A 17,758-nucleotide genomic window follows, 5' to 3' on the forward strand; every position below is an offset into this window, starting at 1 on the left:
CAAATGCTTATAAAAGACAGGAGAATAAATGCTTTTCACATTCTTTTGACATTGTTATTGTGTAATGTATATTTACTTTCAGAATGTACATATGTGTATTTCCCCATACTACCGTACTCTACTCTAAATAGCAACGTTGTTACCTCAACACATCTCTATCTACCTGCAGCGAGTTAACAACCTATACTGGATGCACAGTAAACTGATTGTATCGGGTCCAAATTCTCGAAGCCTGGTAATAACACATAATGGGACAAATTACGTCAACAATGTTTATAGCTATTGTGGTCGCAGAGACAGATGCAACTTATGACGTTTCTAGTAAAGCACGTGGAATGCACAGAGCCAAAGCAGGTCGTTGCAACTAGACAGCATTCTCCTTCCCTCACTCCGATGGCAGACAGCCATCTAGAGGGTAGGTGGGTGCACGGGCAGGCATATAAGCGTAGAAAGAAAGTTAAGGAATATATCTACTATGTGGCTACGTCGTGTCCACTTTGTGTACGTATATCCAGTTCCCATTGGCTAAGGAATTAGGGGAGAGGATGGGAGATAAAAAATATACTACGTTACGACGCTATCAAACGTTGCTTCTTTCCCTGCGACTACAATAATAAGCAACACATTGTTAAAAGAACTGGGTATACTTAGAGAGTTTAGTCTTGCCGTTTCTACATTGTACTACCATCGCTAAACTTTTTTCAACAGCCGAAAGCGACCGTCCCTGTTGTAGCCTACATCAAATGAATCTTAAGCAACTATTAACTTTCTTGCATCTTTAAGAAGCCAGTATTATGTAAACCCATTTCTTCGTTAACTTTGGTAATGTATTATTAAAATCTACATACAACACTGTATTTTATCTTACTCTGAATCTTTCTTCTGATTTTCCGGAATCTCGGCTTCATACGAAGGCATGTAGAACTGTGGTGCCCTCTTGCCTCCAACGATTGAAAGCCTCTCCTCTGGCGTGGACTGGAAGCGGCGTTCGTCCACGCGTCCATTTTGATCCTCGGCTTTTACGTACAGAACATACTCCATATCTAGCTGGAAGGGATCTGTGCCTCGTGTACGCACCACTCCAGAGCGCTCGTCCACTTCAAACCGACCGCCAGCTGCGTTGCAAAATCAAAATGGTTAGTTTTAATATTAATATAAAAGAATAAATTGATTAAGGGGACATTCTGGTAACTTTCCAAACTTCTTTACCTATTTTATAAATTTCATATTATTTTCTTATTGATGTTATTATTGAAATATTTGAAAGTATTGTTTTTCTAGTTTTTGAATAACAGATTTTTAATTATTATTTTCTAGTATTTTTGGACACTGTATTTTAAACAAATTTAATTATAGGTTTATGAGATTGTAACATGTAGTGTAGAGAAATAACCCCAATCAACATTTTTCTTGTATGTCTTTAGTTTTGTAGTTATTGCCTTCAAAATTTATAGTTTATTTTTTTTTTTAGTTTGATAACAATGAAAGTACCTATTATTCGGGGCACAAAGAAACTTATATATAATAGATACTTGGAACTGATGTGGGGCATGTGTCAATGTACCTGCAAAATTTGATAGAGAATGTAGTCTACAGTATTTACTATAATAGTGTCAGAAGTACTAAAAAAAATGTTACGGTAATTGGCAATTTAAATGTCCTCTTTTCTTTCTATTGTCCACAAAGACATTTTAAACCAACTTAGAAGCTGAATTGGACAAATTATTTTGCCAGGACGAAAGTATACATAATAATGGTGTTTTTTACGATAGTGCATAAAGTTGCTTTTCACCCACTGTTATCAGTGCCTAAAGTGAGCCTTTAAAACACTAGTGCGTAAAAAAGTACGTAATCACTTTAGGCATTGCTAGTTATCCTATTTATTTTACTCACCGTCAAAGAAAATATAATATTCAATGCACAAACTTCATTCAGTAGAAATTAATGCATCACCTTGACCTTTCATTACTTAAATATTACACGTAACACAAATAAGTAACAAATGTAACATTCATATTTACATTTTAGAGCCCTTATTATTCTGAATTTATATGCAGTACTCATTGTAACAAGATTGATTATTCAACTGTTTCTAACCGCTTTGTAGATTATACGACCGGTTTAGATGGCCATGAAATCGTGAATATGAATAAAACAGGCTGTCATTCCATGGATACTTATTTCTTAATGGTTGTGAGTATAGACGGCCATACCTTGTGATCCTATAACCTCTCCAACACGAAATATTTATTTAATGTAAATTTGTACTATCGTAGAAAAACATTGTATGACACACATTCGTAAAGTTATCTTTTTGGCCCTCGTGTGTTTGTGAAACTCGGCTTAAGCTCCATTTTTAGTCCTCGTTACCTGAGCACAGAGTATGCTATGGACGAAACGAACACATGTGCTTCTTCCTCAATCCTTCAACTGCAACTGACGTAATTTTCGTTGATGTTGCGTCATCCACTTCACAGTTCTTCGTTATATGAATTACCTTCGTTATATGAATGAAGTACAGATGGTGAAAATGTAAGACAACTAGACATAGTAACAATATTATAATAACACAGAATAATATTCCGACTCCCGAATGTAATTCAATGAAATTATGCGTGAGCACACTACTGTAAAAATTAATGAGAAAAATAGTAAGCTAGCCTCTCGTAGCGATTATAATGATTTGTAGTACAGTTAACAAACACGGGACAACATTTCCTAGATGAACGCAGGCATCACGGCTATTTGAATGAATCACCTTTATTAATTCTGTGGCACTCTACATGGAAATTTAGGAGGGAGCGCGGACAATAAATGTAATAAATTTAACATTATATTAGATGCAATATATAATACAGTCAGCACTCTGAACTCACGACTTTTTGCGACCAAATGCATAACTTCTCGTGAACCGACATCTGATAATGAATGTTTATGACCTGACTTAATGAGTTATAAATATATCCGAGCCATTATGCCTGGAAATTATTTATTTATAACTCTAAACTGTACGGTCGAAGAGAAAAATATGAGGAATAAATTTCTATTTTTTCGTGTTAAATGCAAATATGAATAATGACGAATTAATGATCACGAATAATCAGCTGTCTAACTTTTGTTTTTTTTTATTAGCGTTAGTTGCTGGTCGTAGAGATTAGGTATTTAATCTAATGCCAATATGGCGTTTCAATTTATTGTCATGTCTTGTAACGTGACAGTGGAGTTGTTTTCTTTTTTGGCAATAGTCAAGAAAAGAATACAATTTTTTAAATGTCAATATAAAATGGCGTAAAACACTTAACAACTAAAGGTATGCTAAATAAAATTCGTAGAATTGGAATACATTATAAAATCAAAGTTGTACAATAGAGAATGCGCAAATAAGAAACAAATGCAGATGACAAAAACAAAGCATTTGTTCGCTTTACGAAACAAAGGGGATGTGAGGAAATCCATCTGAGTGTAACGTCTATACAAGAATTAGGGTAATGTAATTAGGATAAATATATGCAATCTGCTGTAAGATTTGAGGTAGCTATAGTACATCGACTCTTAGGATAAAAATCCCCATTTCTTCCTTAATGTCTTTCGAACTTTGGTGACATGATCCTTGGGAGTAATCTATGTAATTTATATAATTTGAACTTGAAAATCGAATTTGGGGGCCCAAAATATATATATCTTTAAATTAATACAATTTTGAACCGACCTAATTCCATTACAAATTGACCTAGGGTAAAACTTCAGTCGCCAAAATGATCCCGTACATATTCTAAAATTATTTATTTATCGTGAACCATTCAAAAGATATACCATATTATATAAGCACTTTAGAAAAAAAAAATATGTATATTTGTACATAGCTATTTGAGATACAATAATTATAACCGATAGAAAATATTAATTTTAGTTTACAACATAGTCACATATTCAAGCTTTAATTTGGTACCTCAATGAAGCCTTTTTCCCAATTGGAAGTCTACTTTTCGTCCGTCAGAAGGATAATAAATGTCGGAAAATGTGAAATAGGAGAAAACAGACACTGAAGATGACGTAAGGTATAGAAAGTATAATGCGCTTATATTATAAATGTCCAAATAATTATGAAATTATTGATATAATAAGTACGAGTTACATATTTCTGGAAACTAGAAGAAATTAGCTTCTAGATAAGGCAAAAATATTAGACTACTTACAAAAATTTTGAAAAAATCTGACATTTCTAGAGTCGATGTATGCCTTTAGTATGTCGAAAGAACGGAATAACATAAGCTATGAATAACAATCAACCTAATAATAATAATAATAATAATAATAATAATTATTATTATTATTATTATTATTATCATTATTATTATTATTTATTTATTTATTTATTTATAATAGTAACGTGCAAAACAACAGCACAAGGCCAATTACAGTTTAGCACGATACAGAATAATAATAATAATAATAATAATAATAATAATAATAAATAATAATAATAATACATAAACATTTTTTTTTGTTTTATCACAGATGCTGGAACATACTTGCTGCGGGAAAAGACGTATTCCATATGAAAAGGAAATTAAGGAAAAAAAAGAAGGAAAATGTAACGGGAATGAAAAGGAACAAGAAACAAAAAGGGAGATGACGAAAGGTACAAAATCATGAAAGGAAGAGGGAAAAACAGGGTGGAAAAAAGAATGATAAAATAAAAAGACAGAAAGAGAAAAGAAAGACAAAAATGAATGGAGGAAACATGCAAGAAATGAGATCATGTCACGTGCAGTATATCAATGAAACTTTAGAATAGTAATTTACGTTAAAAACGTTAAAATACTGGCAAAGAACATCAATGTGTTATATTTAGATAAAAGGAGAAATTAAGTGATTATTGTTTCGTTCACAATGTTTGCTGCAATATCAATTATAGAATTATTAGTGGAAATGTTGAATAGCTGTGCTATGGTAAACAGATTATCAGCGTAGCAGATGGTTGACGTCAGTTGTTTTGCTTAGTAACGGCTACAGTGTACTAATTTACATGCTCTGTAATGTTCCGCCGTTGTCTTCATATCTATCGGAATCAATGCGATAGAGACATCAGCCGATCGACGAGGTCGCTGGTTAATCCATTTATAGTGTGGTCGGTCGATTGATTTTCTGACACTATTTATACTGGAAAAATTAAATACCAGAAGATATAGAGTTTGATATCAAACATGGATGTAAATTAAGGGGAATTGAAACCACAAAAATTCACGAACTATATAAAGTCACCAATTTGCACTACATACAGGGTTATTTTTAGTTGGTTATTTAATGAAGCTGTATCAAATACTGGGACATTTAGTGTCTATAGAATTGGTGATAGCGAGATGAGATCTAGGGACTGGATTAATCTTGCTCAGGATAGGGACCGATGGCGCGCTTTTGTGAGGGCGACAATGAACTTCCGAGTTCTCTAAAAGCTGTAAGTATAATAATAATAATAATAAATATGAGATAAAAATAATTAAAATAATAGTAATAACAATATTAGTAATGTGGACTCATTCTCAATTTCCTGTGTAGGTTTGTACTTTCTACCCTCTGTATTCGCCAAGTAATATACAGTAGTGGCAAAAAAAAAACCGGATCGACCCTTGTAGCTGATTTCAGAGCCTTGTTCACTCCAGGGCACGATAGACTGATAACTAAGACTTTAGTGGTTCGAATCCTGCCTAGGAAGGAAACTTTTTTTTGTTTCTTATTCAAATTTACTCCCAATACTTTTCGATTTCTGGTAAAATTCATGTTCTGGAAATAACAAGTTAATTAAGTAGTAAAATATCGCTGCAATCGAAAATTATTGGGAATAAATTTGAATAAGGAACAAAAAAAAAAAGTTTAATTCCCAGGGAGGATTCGACGGCAGGACATAGTTGCGCCCCACGGTCAGATAAAACGCAGCAGATAAAAAAGGGTCCCTGTTTTGTGGGCATAGTTCGCCCCGTTCCCATCAGGTAGAGAAAAGGGGCATGGCATAGTTGCGCCCCTATGAAATAGGTAGAGAAAAATACACTACGGAAACTCGAGCCTCGTAATCAACCAACCTTATTGATTTCTTATTCGATTTAATATTCATTATCAATACCGTTAAAATGAACACCGTGAAGTTGGCAATACTTTATTAACTGACATATTCAAATGAGTGAGCCGTTGGAATAGGGGCCTTAGCAGTCTTGACATTTCATTAGTGATTTTGACACCGTCTGTGGCGTATAGTGAGGTTAATTTAAAATGGATGTTAAGTTTAGTGAAAAGGGTAAAGAGTTAATAATTCACAATGGTTCTAAGTTTCAATTTTAGAAACCTTGTACCGTAGGGTTAAGATATCGATGTACAAACAAAAAATGCAGTTCATTTATTGTGTGCGATCGATAAAAAAGTGTTATTTTAAATAGCAAAATTTATCATATGCTAGGCCTGCCTGATTTCAATGCAGCTATCACTGTAATATTTTAAAGTAATTTATTTATTTTATGACAATCACTTTAATGTGTACTATGCCCATCGGGGCGCAACTATGCCATGTCCCTTCTGCTACCTCATTTCTTCGGGGCGCAACTATGCCATGCAGGGATTCGAACCACGAAAGTCTTAGTTACCAGTCTATCGTGCTCTGGAATGAACAAGGCTCTGAAATCAGCTACAAGGGTCGGTCCGGTTCTTTTTGCCACTACTGTACTTGCTTGCTGAAAGGTCTATAACGCAGATGCCGCCGAGTGTTTCTCCATAAGAACCTCGGCACTACGCGATGTTCTGTTGAATCCCAGCGCCTATCAGTTCCCTCATCGGTACAGTTGCTATGGCTACCGCGTCTCTAACACCCAAGTTTGCTAAAAGTTAATTGGGTAGCAGAGTAAGGCAGGTAATTGCTTTGCGGAGTGTCTACTTCCAGGCGTGACCTCACGCGCTAGGGTTGGGAACCTCGCCAAGGAACTACGTGATGGTCCATTTCATAATAATTTTATGAGGCTAAAATTCGACTACTCGCTCTGTCTGGGGTCCCACTGAGTGTGGATCCTTATTATGTTCACCAGCCCAGTAGAGTGAGACAAATATCTGCCTACATATTTCTGCGTATTAGTCTTATTTCAGAAACGGATCGTAGCACTTCAGCATGTCGTTCGTTTCGTACTCACAGCTCGTTCACAACTTTCGTAACTACACGAAAGAGAGAGGTGTTCGTATTACTATGAAACGAAGACTCAGGGCAAAAAAAATTTATTCATGGTTATGAACTTTATGTTCATTTAAATGTATAACATTACAAAGTACTGTACATCACAGCATGAAATAGTCCTATGGCATAGGCACGCGCTTGTATGTGGCTTCAAGCTTGAACTTAACTATTAAATTCGGGAGAACAATGGGTGATGATGGACAATATAGAGGCAGCGGATTTGTAGGAAGTAATGCATGTCGAAAAAGAAAATGATTCCGAACTTCTGACAAGATACAATTTGAATTCTTGTGGAGACAGACGGACACTATCCGAGAAAAAGAAGACAAGTGTGGGAAGACGAAGATGGAAAGAAGGAGAATAACAAGAAGTACGAGGAAGTGAAGAAAAAAAATTGGAAAAGAGAAAAGATAAGAAACACAATTAAGAAAGAGAGAAATCAGAAGAATATATAGAGATAAAAGCAGAGAACAACGAGGGGGGACGAAATATATTAGAAGAAGATGAAGAATAAAAGAAAAATTAGAATGCAGAAAAGAAAAAATAGCCTACATTTAGAAAGAAGGAAAATTTGACAGGTGAATAGTTTTACTATGCTGCATAATTATTATTTTACTTAGAACCGTGTACGTGTGGGCGGAAAGCAACGAAAACCAAGGGCAAACAAGGAAAACAGGGAGGAGAAAGAAGAACAAGAAGAAGGCAAGAGGAACAAGGGGAATACAAGAAGAACAAGGAGAAAGCAAGAAGAACAATTGGAAAACAAGAAGAAGTAGAAGAAAAGGAGAATAAAGAGAAAATAAAGAGAACAAGGGTAAAACAAGGACAAGGGGAAGACAAGGAGAACAAGAGGAAGGCAAGGAGAACAAGGGGGAGGCAAGGAGAAAAAGGGAAAGGCAAGGAAAACAAGGGCAAGGCAAAAAAAGAAGGGGAAGGCAAGGAGAAAAGGTTAAAACAAGGATAAGGGGAAGACAAGGAGAGCAAGAAGAATTGAGAACGTGAAGACAAGGAGAACAAGGGGAAGACAAAAATAACACGGATAAGACAAGGAAAACAAGGGTAAGACAAGGAGAACAAGGGTAAGACAAGGAGAACAAGGGTAAGGCAAGGAGAACAAGGGTAAGGCAAGGGGAACAAGGGTAAGGCAAGCAGAAAACAAGGGGAGTCAAGGAAAACAATGGGCAGACAAGGTGAACAAGGGTAAGCAAGGTTAACAAGGGTAAGACAAGGAGAACAAGGGTAAGGCAAGGGGAACAAGGGTAAGGCAAGGAGAAAACAAGGGGAGTCAAGGAAAACAATGGGCAGACAAGGTGAACAAGGGGAAGCAAGGTTAACAAGGGTAAGACAAGGAGAACAAGGGTAAGGCAAGGGGAACAAGGGTAAGGCAAGGAGAACAAGGGGAGTCAAGGAAAACAATGGGCAGACAAGGTAAACAAGGGGAAGCAAGGTTAACAAGGGTAAGACAAGGAGAACAAGGGTAAGGCAAGGAGAACAAGGGTAAGGCAAGGGGAACAAGGATAAGGCAAGGGGAACAAGGGTAAGGCAAGCAGAAAACAAGGGGAGTCAAGGAAAACAATGGGCAGACAAGGTTAACAAGGAGAAGCAAGGTTAAAAAGGGTAAGACAAGGAGAACAAGGGTAAGGCAAGGGGAACAAGGGTAAGGCAAGGAGAAAACAAGGGGAGTCAATGAAAACAATGGGCAGACAAGGTGAACAAGGGGAAGCAAGGTTAACAAGGGTAAGACAAGGAGAACAAGGGTAAGGCAAGGGGAACAAGGGTAAGGCAAGGAGAACAAGGGGAGTCAAGGAAAACAATGGGCAGACAAGGTAAACAAGGGGAAGCAAGGTTAACAAGGGTAAGACAAGGAGAACAAGGGTAAGGCAAGGAGAACAAGGGTAAGGCAAGGAGAACAAGGGTAAGGCAAGGAGAACAAGGGTAAGGCAAGGTAAACAAGGGGAAGCAGGGTTAACAAGGGTAAGACAAGGAGAACAAGGGTAAGGCAAGGGGAACAAGGGGAGTCAAGGAAAACAATGGGCAGACAAGGTAAACAAGGGGAAGCAAGGTTAACAAGGGTAAGACAAGGAGAACAAGGGTAAGGCAAGGAGAACAAGGGTAAGGCAAGGAGAACAAGGGTAAGGCAAGGTAAACAAGGGGAAGCAAGGTTAACAAGGGTAAGACAAGGAGAACAAGGGTAAGGCAAGGAGAACAAGGGTAAGGCAAGGAGAACAAGGGTAAGGCAAGCAGAAAACAAGGGGAGTCAAGGAAAACAATGGGCAGACAAGGTGAACAAGGGGAAGCAAAGTTAACAAGGGTAAGACAAGGAGAACAAGGGTAAGGCAAGGGGAACAAGGGTAAGGCAAGGAGAAAACAAGGGGAGTCAAGGAAAACAATGGGCAGACAAGGTGAACAAGGGGAAGCAAGGTTAACAAGGGTAAGACAAGGAAACAAGGGTAAGGCAAGGACAACAAGGGTAAGACAAGGAGAACAAGGGGAATTCAAGGTTAACAAGGGGAAGACAAGGTTAACAAGGTTCTACAAGGAGAACAAGGATAAGAGAGCAAGGGGAAGACAAGGATAAGAAGAGTAAGAAAGGAGAACAAGGGAGACAAGGAGAACACGTGAAATACAATGAGAATAAGGGGAATATGTAAACATGAAGACAAGGAGAACTAGGAGAAGACGAGAAACGTAGGAGGAACAAGAAAAACAAGGAGTATATAAGGAGAATAAGGGTAAAATAAGGACAAAGGAAACAGAGGGAATATGAAAACGGAAAGACAAGGTAAACAGGACGAACAGAAGGAAAAACGGGAATACACGGATAACCGGCGGTATGCAAGGAGAACAGGGGAAATGTGGGGAAAACGGTAGGATTACGGGAACGATGGGAATACAAAGAGAACATAGGGAATGCAATGAGAACAAGGTAAATACAAGGCGAACAAGGAAAATAGAGGAAAGAAGATGGGACTACAAGGAAAAAGTGAGGAACACAAAAAAGGAAAAGGGAAGTACATGGAGAACAAGGGGAAGACACGAAGAAGGAAAAGACAAAGAGAAGAAGAAGAAGAAAAGGAAGACAAGAAGAACAAAAGGAAGAGAAGGAGAACGAGGAAAATACAAAAAGAAGAGGGAATACAGAGGAATATAAGGAAAACAAGGGGAATATAGAAAGACTAAAGGGAATACAGGGAAAGCAAGAAGAAAACAAGAACCAGGAGAATATAAGTAAGGGGAATTTGCATTTTGTTGTGACGGTCAATTCCCGAGTTACGCCTCAATAACTAATGAGAAGAAAGACGTAGTTCTACGTCAGAAGAAAGAACAGAAAGAAAAATGAGTAGAAAATGTAACAAAGCTAAAAAAGGATGAGAAGGATAAGGGGAGGAGGAAGAGAAGGAAGACGAAAAATAACAAAACCAGATTAAATTATATTGTATATATTTCTAGGAGTTCTGAGATTCTAGGGTGTTTTAAGCGGGATGTACTTACTGCGGTCCCTGACAATGAAGTAGTGGATGTTGTGGTCGGTGTCGGGGTCGCGAGCCTGCAGGGTGAACACGGGCGTGTTGGGCGGCGCGTTCAGCTGTACCACGGCCTGCATCGGCAGAGGGCGGTTGATGAAGTAGGGCGGCTCGTCGTTCACGTCCTTCACGTGGATGATCACGCGCTGGTTGTCCGTGTCTGCGGGCAGACGGATCACAACATCAATCAAGAAGCAAACACTGCTACTCCAACACCTAGACAGTCCATTTCCAATCCAGGAGTTGTGGTGGAATGTGGGAAAGGTCTTTTTTCTGAATTCTTTCGTTTTCCTCGCCGACAACTTATAATTTAATGTTGGAATTTACTCTTCAGACCCTACAACGTAGTGCGACTTTCATTAAAATATGTTTTCCATAATAACGAACATGGAATATAATATTATTCTGGGATTTATTCTTGTTCTTTGGGTTATTCACGTGAATACAGTAGAACCCCGATTATCCGTCACCCTATTAACCGATTGGCGTATTATCCGTCTGTTACTCGCTTCTTTTTATTTTTTGCTACAGAAAAGATATTGAGTATTATACATTATATTAGTACCATTTTTTTAGAGAGTGTTATTACAAGTTCTTGCCCTTATACAGTATGATCTACTGTTCGAGTGACTATCTAACTTCTCTGCAAAACGTCTTCCACAAGTGCCAAAAGAAAACATGTTGCGCTATGCTAAGTATCGAAGAAAAGTGAAAATAACTGAGTGCTTTTGGAAAAGAGGAACTGTGGTTCATCTCACACCACTATACGAGATTGGACTTACAAGTGCGAGATTTAATAAAAAAAAACAAGGATAAATAGTATAAATTACTTAAATCTATAACATGAGACCTATACTTTTCCCACCTTTCCACAGACGGCAATTATAGGAAGTCTCCTGACCCTTAAAAATCCGTCATTGATAATTAGACTGATCCACTACTTAACGTGTTAAAACACATGATCACTAAGAAAATTACGAAACAGAACTGCATTATGCACTTAATTTATGAAAGTCTTTCATGGTACGGATTATCCGATTTTTTTCGATTAACCGTTCAGTCCATCCCCTTCATTACCACGGATAATAGAGGTTCTATTGTACTTATTATTTTTTTGCATTGATTTCCTTTAAATTTATTAATTTTAGATAGTGATATTGTTGCATTTTGAATATAATTACTTAAGTAGTTTAATATAATAAAATATTGATTTGTGGTGATAACATAATGAACATAAGGTAAGGTAGAATAACGCCATGTAGTAGAATCCATCTCTGATGGCGTGATGATGTGGGTTGCCTATTTTAACTATGTGGACGGCGTTTCTGGGACACTACGTATAACATAAGCTAACATATCATGCTAACATAAAGCAGAATAAAGGCTCACTCACAATGAAAATTAAACATAACCGTAACATAAACACAGAAGTTTGAGCCCAGGCTACCAAATGGGATCATTCACAATGATTCACATAAGCATTGACATGAACATTACCGTAAGACGTTAACATGAAAGTTTGCAAACTCCAAACTTTCATGCTTATGCTTACGTGATTTGCAAACAGAACACAATCGTGGAGCGCTGAAGTATACGACAGAATATGAGGAAATGGCGTCGTTGTTATGTTTCCATGGTTACCAAGTATGTTTGCTGTTATGTTTATGTTCCCATCGTGAATGATCTTGATTTTACCGTAACGTTCATATTCTTAAGTTAACGCTTACGTTATGTTTAATTTTCATTGTGAATGAACCTTAACGCACATAACATAAGCTACATTAACGTATTTAACATGACGGGTCAGAAGCAAAGGGGTATAACTGCACTTAAGTTGTTTGCGAAAAAACTATGGTTGAAAGTACTTAAGATTTCGTAAATTCCGTGAAATTTATTTCAATTTTAGTGTGTGGTGTGGTTAAAAGATGTCTCCCTTTGCCACTAAACTTTTAAATGTTTTAGTTTGCCCTTGATGCACTGAACTCATGTTCTTAGAAATGTCACTTGTACCCCTTTGCTTCTGACCCTCACATAAGAGAACATAACGTACGTAAACATAAGTTAGCATAAAAATAAATAGTTTATCGTCTAGGCCTATAGCCTACAGGTGTGATAGAATTTATTATACAGGTAGGGCCATAAATCACGTTAACAATGTAATATTTTAATATTTTGCAATTAATCAATTGCAATTTTGCTATGGCAGAAGCATTCAGGAATATAACAGAAGATTTTCTTCGAAAACCTCTCGTCGAACATGGCATCGTATTCAGTTATGTCATGATAACGCCGATGCACAATACAGATCTTATGGATAAATAAAGTATGTGCATGTATATGAGTTAGTTAGTTAGTTAGTTAGTTAGTTAGTTAGTTAGTTAGTTAGTTAGTTAGTTAGTTAGTTGTGAAATAAACAAACTGGGGGGGGGGGGTTACGTGGCTTATGGTCCTACCTGTACTGTAAGCTCAACGTGACACACATTCCATGAAACAATAAAATATTCTGTTTCCCCTGGCAACCTCTCTTCCTAAAATAATTAATTAATTTTCTCAACATTATAAATACAACAGTTAAATAATTTTAGTTGAACTATAAAATTTCACTCTAGAATTATTATCACTATTAATGGGGAGGGCAGAAGAGAATCAATGCATACAAATCCAAAAATGCATTATGAAACACAAATACTGGCTACGCAAATTAACTAATTTAATTGAATAACACGTTATATAGGCCTAGTTGTTATAGCGTTCTAAAAGTAATATTAACACATATGCATTACCATCATGCAAGCCTTGCTTTATTTCGCAAACAAATCCACTAACAATAATAACCATATTCACCAACCGGGGATCGTACTAAGAACGTTAATGGCGGGCACCATTGAGGTTAATGTTAATGAATGGCCGAAGGAGATTAACTATTGCTGAGGGACACAATAATGAGCAACATGAGCGAACCAAATAAACAGCAGCTGCTACAGCAGATCATTTCTCTAGAGGAATATCAAAACTCGTGTCAGATATCCACATGAGCAACCGATTAATAAAAGTTATGTGGCCGTTTTTTCCAAGTATTGTTAGAAAATTTAACGACTGTTAAACTCTAAACAGTTTGTTAATTAATAAAATTGTATGTTTTCAACACCAGTTTGGTTTAACAGATTATTAACAGTTTGTTAATTTTAAATGTAGGATTTAAGGCAGTTTAACAGTAAACTTAACAGTAGAGATGTTTCATCAACTGTTGTTACTGCTAACATTATGCTAAATCCACTGTTAAATTAACATTGCCTATTCCCACACTTAAATCCTTAACATCCTGTTACAGCGTGAATCATGGCAGCCAGGGAACATAGGTTACAAGCTGCATTATTATATCGAGATATATTTTCAGTGAAAACAATTAGCTGACAATTACTATTTCAGCATTTTTAATTGTTTAGAATAGATTATGTTCATAAATACTAAAATGATTGATATTAATATTAGCACTGTATCCGCAATAAAGAGAAGATATGTGCTTATTAACGTAAGCTTTTGTGTGATTATTATTCCGTATTAATATTCAGATATAATTGCAGATTTTCAAAACGATATTCCTTTACTTCACTGATTTAACAGTTCATAATATGTAATTATCACTAATGACATGTGAGAATATGTTTAATGTTAACGCTTACTATTGTATTCAGCATCACAATCATGTTCATTTTCTATTGATCTACTTGATTCTGGATAATTAAAAGAATCTTCGCACCCATATCATCAACTGAGAGAGTGAAAGTAGTCTATTACCGCCAGTTTTCATACGTTCCTCTGTATCTTGTGCATGATCCTTCTTAGCATTTCTCTTAATACTTTCATAACATTGATTTGTGTCACAGCGTTTTCACATCTAAATGGCGATTGAAATCTTGGATTGAAGAAACTCATGCTTATTCCTTTGTCCAAATGAAAGTTCCATCACTACATCTGCCTTTAATTATATTCTTATAATTAATTACTAGATCTACTAAAATAAGTGTTTCTCATATGAGGTAACATTACTGCTCCTTATACGTTTCTTTTTCTCGATTTCCGTTGTGATTATGTTATTCTCTAATACTTGCATAATGTAAAAAATAAAATTTTCCGCTAAAACAAATGACTACACCATAACTATAGGCACATTCAGTAAACTTTCATATAATCACTGCTTCTTTGATTCCTGTTACGTTGCTCTTAACATCACGTTACCTAACCAAAGCACTTCAAATGGTTGGTGAAACGTTATTACACTAACAGGATGTTTAATTGTTAACAACACGTTAGTTAACATGCTGTTAGCGTTATTTTAACGAAGCTTGGTGAAACTGGGCCTAAGGGCCGTATTCATAAACGAGACTTTGGATGAAGACTTCCCAAAGTCGACTTTCGTAGTAAAGTTTAACTTTGTTAAAAGTTCTATTCATAGACACTACTTCTGAGACTTTGACTTTGACTTCGGTAAGTCGAGATTTGACGATCTTGCTCTAATGTTGGCAATCAAAATCACTGCCTTCTAAACGAATTAAATTAATAGATAGCTGAAATAGAGTAGGCATTGCCACAATCAAAGCCATCTTTTAAGTCACAAATCAATGAAACAATTGAACATCGGTACATGTTAAGCATTGTCGGTTGGTAAACGACCTGACGGCTTGACATTAATTCCTTGGTCCAAAGGTAAATCACTCAGATGGGATTTTACATGTGTAGATACATTAGCCCTTTCCCATTTAAAATCTTCTATCAATTGTGCCGGATCTGCTGCTGAATCCGCTTATCATGCTAAACGACGCAAATATGAACATTTAACATCAAATTACATCTTCGTCGCTTTCGCAGTTGAGACCTTTGGTCCGTGGTGTAGAGACGCTAAAGATCTACTCACCCAAATTGGTACACGTCTACTGTCCCGTACCGGCGATCCTAGATGTATCAATTTCCATCGTCAACGCATTGGAATAGCGGTTCAGCGAGGGAATGCTGCCTCCATCCTGGGATCATTTCCTAACTCTATTTCGTTAGAAGAGATCTTTCTCATTTAATGTGTAGCGTACCTGCTTGAGCACGGGTAGAAAGTTCGCAAGAACAAAACTTCCACGAAGAAAGGAGAGAGGATGTCCGATCTTTAATGAAGCCATGGTCGAGAATATCCATAAGGCGAGGTGCTCCCCATCGGCAACATGAAGATCAACTCTATGTCTGAGTTACAACGGCTGGCCGGCGTCAAGAGCATGGGCGATGCGGAATGCCCCACGCTGCTGGACATCGAGATCTGCAGCGAGCAGGACGACCCCAGGCAGCGCCCCAACTTCGGCGTCAAGTGCAAGATCTTCGAACTGGACGCTTGCCAAGGCATCGGAAAGGTGTGTCTGGTGTACCTTCACAAGAGCGAGTGCGAATCCGATCTAAAACGAGAGGACCCCAAGATCTGGCTGCTGGACAGAAGTTTCGAGTGGCACTACCTGGCTGCAGACTTCACGCAGTACTTCCGCATGATGCTGGTACACCAGGGTCTCCCCCAGTGGCAGTTCAAATTCACGCCCATGGACCATTATTATGAAATTAGTTTACAATGTTATACTTATCGCATGAGCTAATATATGAAGAAACAGTAAAATAAAATGAAAAAGGAAAAAAAAAAAAAAAGCATTGTTAATAATTCTTGCAGCTTTACATAAGAAAAATATTATTCGAGGGCTTATTGTGAAACTAACGTAAGTACAAAAATTGACATTTTTAGGTCTTTACACCAATCGATAATAAAAAATCGTAAATCAGTTCGAACAGTGTTGTATAATATAACACAATTCATAATTACAAAACATTATGGTATAATTTATCTGAAATAGTATTGCCTGTTAAGAATTTTGTTGTGAATAAAACATCTATTCTAGTTACGTTAGTTTCACATTAAGCCCTGAAATTATTTCATTGTAAAATAATTTTGTTGTGAAGATATGGAAGATAAGATTGCACCAAGACAGACTATGAAAGAGACATATTATCCTGCTGACAGTTGGCAGAGTTATTCCCTGCATGTCTGCAGAAACTACTTAAAAATTATCTTAAATCAATATGCAGAAACCCTTATTAAGACGACCGCAAGGATTATAAATTAACTGCATTTCCAACTGTATAACCTATCCTCTATAGAATTAAATAGTAAGAATCAATATTAAGCTATTAATCCTTACCTATAGCCTAGCGTAAAATCGCGATGAAATAAGTTGTATTATTTATTGGTGGAACAGATAATCCTCTTCGATTATTCATCAATGAAAGTTTAAACATGACATTTAATACTGTCTATCAAATCTGTGCCTTGATTTGCATTTATAACCTATAATAATACGCTAAGAAACATGAGCAGCTTTAATAATGTCCTAGATGTCTTCAATATTCTCGGAAAATTCAACAATTTCCTAAATATCAGCCATTTTCCTTTTGTCCACGGACGAAAATTAAAGTCAAAGTCTAGATTTTCGGCGACTTCGAAGTAAAGTCAAGATTGAAGTTTACTTTCCTCAAAGTGTCGACTGTGAATAGGAAAATGGTGACTTTGTACTTCCCAAAGTCAACTTTAGTCCAAAGTCTCGTCTATGAATACGACCCTAAGACATGCACCAGTGTGAAGGAATGGTACAGTTCCCAGCAACAATCCACGGCAGTTGTTGTGGTAACCCTAGCCCTGCATTCAATTCATAATAATTTATCCCGCAAGCAGGCATGACATAAGAAGTTTGTGGACGCGGAAGGAAGCACGGCGGGGGGGGGGGGCACGCAGCATGATTTATTTCAAGAGCAGGGAGCAGCCTCCCCGCATAAATCTACAGGCCCCCACAGTCTTGATTTCTCTGGTCTTAGAACGGGAGAGAGAGAGGGTCGCCATGTCACCATTAAATTGGGCAAAAATCCTCGCTTCCCAGAGGTAATATCCAAATGCTAGTATTTTATACGATGACATTCCTACAGGAATAATGCAACATGGAGG

At 37.0% G+C, this 17,758-nt stretch overlaps 1 protein-coding gene across 3 annotated transcripts in view; it reads right to left on the reverse strand.

Annotated features, from left to right (window-relative positions):
* The window catches only part of LOC138694624 (neural-cadherin-like), a 1,043,497-nt gene that overhangs the window by 93,236 nt on the left and 932,503 nt on the right, over positions 1–17,758 (reverse strand). For all 3 annotated transcript variants that reach the window (XM_069818545.1, XM_069818553.1, XM_069818562.1), the window contains 2 exons: positions 10,706–10,897; positions 869–1,115 (listed from right to left, as the gene is read on the reverse strand). In XM_069818545.1, coding sequence (XP_069674646.1) covers positions 869–1,115; positions 10,706–10,897 — 439 coding nt within the window. The remainder of the gene's footprint in view (positions 1–868; positions 1,116–10,705; positions 10,898–17,758) is intronic.

This window comes from Periplaneta americana, chromosome 1 (genome assembly GCF_040183065.1).
Source record: "Periplaneta americana isolate PAMFEO1 chromosome 1, P.americana_PAMFEO1_priV1, whole genome shotgun sequence".
Classification (NCBI taxonomy): Eukaryota; Metazoa; Arthropoda; class Insecta; order Blattodea; family Blattidae; genus Periplaneta; species Periplaneta americana.